General features: G+C 37.5%; 1 protein-coding gene across 1 annotated transcript in view; it reads left to right on the plus strand.

The window, feature by feature from the left end:
* Positions 1-206: 206 nt before the first annotated feature.
* Positions 207-9,655, plus strand: part of trappc11 (trafficking protein particle complex subunit 11) — a 19,473-nt gene continuing 10,024 nt past the window's right edge. Inside the window, exons 1-9 of the mRNA XM_016449412.1 lie at positions 207-330; positions 777-986; positions 1,145-1,314; positions 1,779-1,849; positions 1,937-2,051; positions 2,305-2,404; positions 4,105-4,178; positions 4,264-4,360; positions 8,535-8,668. Of these exons, the coding sequence (XP_016304898.1) occupies positions 783-986; positions 1,145-1,314; positions 1,779-1,849; positions 1,937-2,051; positions 2,305-2,404; positions 4,105-4,178; positions 4,264-4,360; positions 8,535-8,668 (965 nt within the window). The 5' untranslated portion in view covers positions 207-330; positions 777-782. The remainder of the gene's footprint in view (positions 331-776; positions 987-1,144; positions 1,315-1,778; positions 1,850-1,936; positions 2,052-2,304; positions 2,405-4,104; positions 4,179-4,263; positions 4,361-8,534; positions 8,669-9,655) is intronic.

Consider the following 9,655-nt stretch of genomic DNA (forward strand, 5'->3'; position numbering starts at 1 on the left):
TATATGTCTATGGTCCCAAAGCTTGCCTACTCTTCTACTACACACTCAAAAGTGTGTACTTTTTCTTCACCGAAAGAGTACATACTTTAAGGGCGTAGTATAAGTAGGCACATTGAGACGCAGCATGAAGTGGCTGTAAGCGCAACATGAGTCCAGCAGGTGGCGGTAAAGAGACGCGTCTCCTGCAAAACGATGCGAAAAGCCGCCGAAAGAAGAAGCAGTCATATGTCATGGTGAAGGTGGGGTTTGAATTAAAAACAAGAGCTGTACGTAAATGTAACGCTAGGCCAGCCTGCTGAAAACCGAGCAAAACACTACTTGAAACTAAAGGTAAATACCTCCGAGCTCATAGACTAATATTTACTTGTTATAAGTGACTGCGCTGCGGATATTAATGTTGTTTAACAGGCTGTTACTGAGCGTTAGCTTTAGCATTCACAGAGTAGCATCAGCTGTCACGGGTGACAACTGAAGGAATCAGATGCTTTGAAGTTTATCCTTTGAAGGTTTGCAACAAAAATGTCATTAGATTTATCTTATACTCTAAAAAGACTAATATGTGTATTTGTCAGCGTGTCGTTTATTTCCTTTCTTCATATCCCAAGATTTCTGTTGTTCAAGTCACTGTCTGCAGGATCCTTGAACATAAACCATGGTCATCTATCTCCAATGAACAACCCATATCAATTGAAAGAAACGTCTTAGACTCGCATGCTGTACTTGCCTCTCAATGCAGTCTATATTGACTTGATTTGTGTTTATTTTGCGCTGGTCAGGTGGTTATGAGTCCAGCTCAATGGGATCTTCCCCCAGAGCTGTGCTGCAGGCCCATGGCCTTTGTGGCTCTGACAGGACTAGACGTGGTTTATAATGCCATCCACAGAGCCATATGGGATGCCTTCTGTGCCAACCGGCGGGCAGACAGAGTGCCCATCTCTTTTAAAGTTATTCCCGGAGACCACGAGTATCCAAAGTGCAGAGCCAAGGTGAGGCAAAAGAGCTTTGAAATCTTCTAAAGATATTTAAAAAAAAAAAAAAAAATGCTTTATGCTCTTTATAAATAATTATTATAATTTTGGACACTACTGGGCTGTTGTGTAACTGTGTTGACTTTGTTTGCTAACACACTTTCTTTTTATGTTAGAGAACATCATATGAGTGGTACATCCCTAAAGGGATACTGAAGACGGGCTGGATGAATAAACATCTCAACCTGGTGCCTGCGCTGGTCGTGCTGTTTTATGAGCTGGACTGGGATGATCCACAATGGAAGGAAAAGCAATCCGAATGTGCAACCAAAGTGGAAATTGTCAGGTATAGTTTTATGAAAAGGTCAGAATGCTCAATTTGGCATTATTGTTAAACTATTAAAATAGTTATTGGCTATTGAAGTAAAGCTGATCTAAAAATAAATATGAATATTAGATAAAAAACAAACATTAAAAAATTTTTAAAAATCAAATAAATAATTTGAAGAACTAAAATGACTAAAACTAGCTTTTAGTTAACTGAATTAAAAATAAATTAAAGCTAAATAGAATTTTTTAAAAAGACAAAAACTAATAAAAATGGCAAACACATAAAGTTACTAAAACCTAAAATGAAATAACAAATCAATTATAGCTAAATAGAAATATTTAAAAAAGACTAAAACAACATGTCAAAGGCAAAATTAAAAAGTTACTAAACTAAAATGTAAAATATACATTGGGACAAATCCTAACAGGTGTTTTTTGTTCTTGTTGTTTGCTGCTCTGAGATATATCTATTTCTCACAGGACAAGTTTACAAGGAAGAAACACGAAGGTCGCTGTTGTTTTGATTCAGAAGAAAACTCCTCTCCCACCAGGTATCACAAAACTGAAATCCATGATTCAGGAAATTCAGTGTATGTCTTGAGCAGATGTTGATGGGTGAAGATGTGGTTGTGTCTCAGGTGAAGATCTGGTGGCATCTGAGAGGGCTTCTGCTCTATGTGGTGCCTGTGACCTGTCTGGGAAGTCCCTGTTTGTCCTGCCCCATACTGACCACCTGGTGGGATACATCATTAGGTTAGAGTCTCTCTAAAATCTATGCCAGTCTGCAATATCAGGCAGCATAATAGACTGTTTTTGTACAGCTAAAACAACTTGAAGCATATGACACTGGAGCCTCATACATTCAAGTTACAAATGGCTGCACCGCTCTTCTATGTTAAAAATATGGTTGATATAGCCTCAATTGCAGCCTAGATTACATGACCGAAGCGACAGACTTGCATCTTCACACCTTAGTTTTGTGTGTCATGTATTTATATTTCTGCAGGTTGGAAAACGCATTCTACGAACATGCACAGACCTACTATTATAATGAGATCAGGAGAGTGAAGTCTCACAAGGAGTTCCTCAATAAAACTACACACCAGGTAACCAGGAGCCCGACTGCAAATATAAAACCTGAATTTCTTCAAAAATGGCCTTTATTATGAAGTTCCTAACAATCAATCAATCAACATTTATTTATACAGCCCTTTACAACACTCAAGGTGAACCAAAGTGCTTTCCAATCAAAACAGAGCAATAAAAAAATATATAAGCCAACAACAAAAATTACATAAAATACACAAAAATGTCACAACATTGCTAGATATTAAAAGCCAGTCTAAATAAATAAGTTTTAAGCCTAGCTTTAAAAAGGCCCAGGTCAGTAATGGTGCGCATATCGGGGGGAAGCTTATTCCAGAGTCTGGGTCCAGCTACAGAAAAAGCCCGGTCTCCCCAGTATTTGTACCGTGACCTCAGGACTTCCAGCAAAAGTTGATTTGTTGATCTAAGAGCCCTGTTTGGCTAACGAAAAGCCAGCATCTCAGTTACATAAGGTGGGACAAGGCCATTAAGAGCTTTAAAAACAAACAATAAAATTTAAAATCAACTAAAAGAAACTGGAAGCCAGTGGAGCGAATAAAGAATTGGGGTGATGTGCTCACGTTTGCGTGTGTTAGTTAAAAGACTGGCCGCAGCATTCTGCACCAGCTGAAGGCGACTGAGGGACGACTGTGAGACGCCAACATAAAGTGCATTACAATAATCTAATCTTGAACTGATAAAAGCATGAATAGCTTTTTCAAGGTCAGAGCGATTCAAAAATGGTTTGACCTTGGCCAAAAGACTTAGCTGAAAAAAACTAGCTTTAACCACGCTGTCAATTTGTTTATCAAATTTCAGGCTACTATCAAAAGTCACACCGAGATTTCTGACAGTTGGTCTAAGCTTTGAAGTCAGCGCATCAAAGTCAGAAGTTACAGACTCTCCAAATAAAATATATTCAGTCTTCATTTAGGTGAAGGAAATTTTGCTCTAACCATAGTTTAATGTCATGAATGCAATCAATTAGCGACCCAACTGTGTCAGCATTTTTTGGTCTCATAGGAAAATACATTTGCAAATCAGCATAGCAGTGAAAAGCTATATTATGCCTGGCTATAATATAATACCCGATAGGCAGCATGTAAATTGAAAATAAAACGCGCCCTATAAAACTGACGAGCTGCGCAAAACCACGTTCATATTCGCGCGATTTTTTGCGCAGCTCGTCAGTGAACAACGGCTCTGTGTAGTTAATGCTGCTCAATGTGAAAGCCCGCAGGTGATGGAGATTTACCGCTGATTACAGAACCGGCTTTCTGACAAGATGCGCATTAAATATCGCATGCGATTTATCGTGCAGCCCTAATTAGAATAACAGGGCACTTAGCTTCAACAAACCGAGCAATATCGGTGTGCACCTTTAACAGTGCAGACTCAGTGCTATGTCGTGATCTGAATCCAGACTGGAATTTCTCAAAAATAGTTATTTTCTAAAAAAGAATTTAATTGTATAAAAACAACTCAACACTCAATAGAGGCATTACAACAAGTGTAAAAAGCAAGAAATTAATTCAGGAACACAGTTCTTCTTAGCTTCTTTTGAATGCATAGCCTACATGAAGATTATGGCATGCGGTTGCCTCTTTCTAAATAAGTAATTAACAATTGTTATTTGTATTGTGGTTCTTAATTAGTTACCTGTTAAGTGTGAAAAAGCTCAACTTGCACCATAATAACCTATGAATGCTGTGAATTCTAGTTGCTGTTTGTCAGGCACCAGTTTAAAATGGGCTTCTTCAGTGAACTAAAGCAGGACACTCAGAACGCCCTCAAGTAAGTGCTTTTAACAGCAATTTTGACACTACTATTTTGTATTTATTTATAATAACTCGCACACATTCCATGTGCTGTCTTACAGATATTACAGGACTGCTTATAGCCTCGTTCATGAACTCAGAGCTCATGAAACCAACATTCTTGAGATCAAAACCATGGCTGGATTCATCAACTACAAGGTGAACTAGATGTTCTGAAGAAAGTGTGGATGGTGCTTGCATATTGCTTTGAGCAGTGTTATTTTAATGACATTGATATATAATATATAATAATATATTGAATTCGATTTTGTTTTTGTTTTTTACAATTGTGTTATTTTAATTTTGGTGTGTTTTGTCATTTTTACTGTTTTTATTCAGTTTTAGGGGTTTTGTTTGTTTTAGTTTTAGTTATTTTAGTACTTTAAGTTAAAGTGACCCTATTATGGGTAATGAAAGGTTCATATTTTGGTTTTGGGAGTCCCCAACAAAAGGTTGACATGCATTCAAGATCAAAAAACACTTTCATTGTCTTATAATATGCATTTATTTTTTACCTTACTTGCTCAGTGACTCCCAAACGATTCTCTCAACGATTCATTTTTCCAAACCCCTCCTTTGCGTGACGCTAATCTGCGGTGATTGGTCCGATTGGTCTCATTTTCATTTCATCATGCCTGTAATGCCTGATAAAGCAGCATTTGTGAGTGCAGTGCTGCTTTGTGTACAGCGTTACTAGGGTAACCGCTATTTTTACCGCTCCAAAAGCGGCACCTAGTGGCAAAGAATGAATTTGCATTTTCATTCTAGGGCTGTTAAAATGGCTGAAAAACTAAATTCGAATTTTTTACTTAAATATTATCAAAATTCGAATTATATTCTAATTTAAAATGCATAATTTCAGTTATGGTGAAGAAAAGCTTTTGGCTTCTCTCCTGAGGCCACAAGAGGGCGCATCGAGCAAAATATTACTAATGCACGTTTACACAAACATAAGAAAACAGACTATCTGTGAAAAAAAATGCATAATGTTTAAAATAATGTTTATAAACCAATTATAATTAAGTTACTTAAACAACTATAAACAAAACAGCATCATGTATGTATGCATAGTTTAATACAAAGGGCCGAAAGCCAATCACACAGAGTACATTTTTCATTTAAAAACACAAGTTGCAGTGGGATGGGGAAAAAACCCGCCATAAAGTCTCGAGGTATGTTTTTTCAAAGTTGAACTTGCATTAATTTACATGGCTTTCTAAACATGCGGCTTCTTTTGTGTGAGACGCGAGTGCAACGGTGATCGATGTCCCTCTAGAACAGGGGTGTCCAACCCTGCTCTAGAAAATGCGCGAAATATGCGTTCTGTGTGGCAATATTTGTAATTAACAACGCAGCAGCGCCCCATCTAGTGGCTTCAACTGGATAGGTTAACAAAAACATTAAAATGCAACGACTTACATCGTCATCGCATCTCGTGCGCCACTGATAGGGCTGCCTCCTTAATGCACACCTAAAATTCGAATGCAACGCTTTTGCATTCGAACGTGGATTTTTATTTAAAATTCGACGAATATTCGAAATTAGAATTTTTTTTGACAGCCCTATTTCATTCAGACCACCGCGAAAAGGAGTCTGTCCTCACTGCAGCCTGTAGCACGATGACATACTGGACTATATCCACTACGTAGTGGATGTTTTACGCGCATGCGCTGTAGTAGGTCTCGAATAAATTCATATTTCTATTTACATTTAATAATTTTGCAGACGCTTTTATCTAAAGCGACTTAGTCTAATGACTTAAGCCTCATACACACCGGGACGATTATCGCGCGTGCTTATCGCCGACGTTTTTTGACGCGTCTTTTGTGTTCATACCCAATCGATTTTCACAGGCGATGACCCAAGTGACCGTGCAAATTCACTCCCTGACATTAGATGGCGCTTAATGAAAAACAGAAATACCCCGGTGCACATCAAATCCTATTTGATCTGCAATTCCTGTCCATAACAACTGCCTCTTATCAAGATTTTTGTAGTCGCTGTCGTGTTTGTCATAAAGCCCTTTGTGTTCAGACACCAATGAGACCAGCAGCTCTACATTCATCTTGCCTCGATGCATCTTCTTGGTCTACTTACTTCCTCTTCGTCGTTAGGTATCAATGTGTGCTCGGCAAGACCGTTTTGTGCTTGAGCGCCACCAAGTCGTGTTTTACTGTAACTTCAGCAGCTCCAGGCACGTGAACAAAAGCGCCAATCTCATTGGTCGGCCAGTTTTTAACGCAGCGCGTCAAACCAAAAAAACGAGCCCGAGGCGTTTTTAAAAAAATGCCGTTTTTACGCCTCGCGTTTTGCGCGTCGGTGTGCACACTCACATTGGCGCCCTTTGTTTAGTCACGAGGCGTTAAATGTCGGCAATAATCGCGCGCGATATTCGTCCCGGTGTGAACAAACCTTAAGTCTAAGTGAAGTCTTAACGCAGTACATGTAACAAGGGTTTTTGACCTACATTACAATACGCAATGACCTACATTACAATGTAAAAACTTTAATGTCTAAATTCATCCACAATGTTTTTGTCTTTACTGGCGACTTCAAAGCTTTTTTTTATTTTTTTGCCTGCATTTCATATGTTATCGCCAGGATGCCCACATCAGTGCTGTATCCATTATTATAAGGATACAACAAGCACTGTAACATGATTGATATGCAGACGTTGCATCACTCTGACAGAGTTGTCTAAATGTCTTTTTGATTGTATCCGTTATGTTTATTTAAATTTAATTGGGGATATTTAATGACGATCCATTGTTTATTTAGATTTTATATTATTCTAATATAGCTATTACAAACATTTTCAATAGGCACAAGCCTCGTACACACCGGGACGATTATCGCGCACGCTTATTGCCGATGTTTTTCGATGCGTCTTTTGCGTTCATACCGATATTCGTCCCGGTGTGAACAAGCCTTAATAATAAAAAAACCATTACATTTATATTAAGACTTTACCTCACTAATAACGCCTCAGTCAGGTGACAGGTCAAATAAATGTTTTATTAGTTGCTTTTCACACATCGTCTGATACAATACAAAACACTCAAAAAAAGTCTCCCTAGAGAGAGTGAGAGAGCGCTCTCATAACAGAATGGATGGTATGTCTTTAGCCATTAGGTCTATCTATTTCCAGGGATTTCACTTGCATATGAATAACACACAAAAAAAATCGAAATTGTCATCTTTGTCTTAATATACCTTGTCACCGACCATGTGTGTATTTATTTGTTGGACATGAGATTAACTGTAAAAACCCGGTATAACCCGGGATAACGGGTCTATTGGTTAACGGAACCCCGACTGACAGGATTGTTTTTCTTCTTTTTATTTCTATACGGTATAAAAAAGATGTCCGCATATTTTAGTAGGCCTATAACTTTTATACTCTGTCACATATAGCACAGAGAGTAAGAACGAAAAATAATATTTGATTCATGAACGAATTATTGGCAGAACTATAAGACTATTATGGAAAAAATAAAGACAATAGAACCCATTTTTTCATAAAGAACAAACAAAATTGTAATTAGTAGATTTTTATTTCCAAAACGAATCAAACTAATAAAAAATAAACATTGTTTACATACCAAACTCGTTCATTCAAAACTATGCCATCCTTGCTTAAATAAAGTTTGAATAGCCTGCACTACTAGTTTAAATTCACAGTATAATGTAATTTGTGTAAGCCTATGAAACACACTTGTATATCTCGTAATTACAGTTTAATTTACATTAAATACTAGCTTTAATGACAGCCCCACTTTGCGCATGCGCATTAAAATCCAATACTTCGCATGCACGTCAAACATCCACTACGTATTGGATCTGATCCAGTACGTCATCGTGCTACAGGCTGCTGTGAGGACCTCTTGCCGAAAAGACCAACAAGTGGGCAGGCAATATGACAATGTTTCATGTTGACGTCAACATGAAACAGCTTGGGATTCGTTTTAAAAACGACTCGTTTCAATGATTTAGAGTCGACTCTTTCTTTTGAGAGACAATAACTTTATACACGGTGCACTTTCAGATTTAAAACTTTGCAGGATGTTTTCATTCACTTAGAGCTGTGTTACACACTGCATGAAAAGTAATTTTCAAAAATCCATAATAGGGGCACTTTAAACTAAACGAAAATGAGAAATGTTGACACCGCCAGTAAGAGGTGTCATCTAAACAGCTGTAAACGCCACACAGGAAACTGGCCAGAATTCATTTCCTGTTCTCATTCTTTTCTAAATAGCACTGTCACGTTCAGTTGTGTTTTGTTCAGAGTGTATCTCTTTATTGAGTGTCTACCGGTGGTCTTCTCTCACAGATTTGCAGGCTCTGCTTTCAGCACAACACCCCCCTGGATGCCATTGCTCAGTTCCGCAAACACATTGACCTGTGCAAGAAGAAGATTGGTAGCGCTGAGCTGGCGTTTGAACACACGGCCTGGATGTCCAAACAGTAAGATTCAACCCTGCCATATGCACACATTTTTATTTCATGTTTTTTGACAAATCAGGTTTTTAACTGTTTCAAGGGTTTAATTGCCAATCTAAAAATATCCATCTTTCAGTCAGAGTTTGACTATATGATTAGCAGTTATTAAAATGTTGTTCTCATGTTAATGCCATGTGGTTCTGGTCAGTTGATGTCCTGCCCATTGCGTAAACATAAATTACTTTTTATTATTTTTAGGGATGCACCGATACCACTTTTTCCAGTACTCACCCGATACTTTTATTTTTGGTACTTTCCGATACCGAGTACCGATACCGATATTTTTATTGCATTTGTACATTTTTTAAATATTGGGTACAGAAACCAAAAGGGTATGTATAATGTTAGTTGGTTAACTTCATTTATCAAATAGATACAGTCAAACCAAAATTTATTTAGACACCTTCAACATTTCTCACATTATCACAGTTTATTCGCTATAGTTTAGAAAATGGTAATAAAATATGACAAGAACTCAGAGTTACACTGTGTCAGAAAAAATTCATCTTGATAATGTTAGATAATTTTGATAGAAAGGTATGTAATAGATTACAATCAACCAAAATTATTCAGACAGCTTTTAGTATGACAGTATTTACACAACTATCAATACTTTGTCGGGCAACCCTTAGCCTTAATGACAGCCTGTAGTCTCCTGGGCATGCTGTCACCCAGCTTCATGCAAACCTGAACTTCAACTTTTTTTGGACCCAAATTTGTATCAGTTTTACTGGTAGTCCACTGTATGAAGAATTTTTGGGTATGATTTGTCACAGTTTACTTTATTTTGCTATCCTCACTTACATAAATGAACTATAGTGTCCTGCACCCACTAGTAAAAAAATATGAAAAATTATATCTGGTCTCTGAATCATTTTTGGTTTGACTGTATATCCTTCGGTTATTTTCACACTTAATTATGCCCATTAAAATGTATTTTACAAGTTTTGT

This window comes from Sinocyclocheilus anshuiensis, unplaced genomic scaffold (assembly GCF_001515605.1).
Source record: "Sinocyclocheilus anshuiensis isolate Anshui unplaced genomic scaffold, SAMN03320099.WGS_v1.1 scaffold888, whole genome shotgun sequence".
Classification (NCBI taxonomy): Eukaryota; Metazoa; Chordata; class Actinopteri; order Cypriniformes; family Cyprinidae; genus Sinocyclocheilus; species Sinocyclocheilus anshuiensis.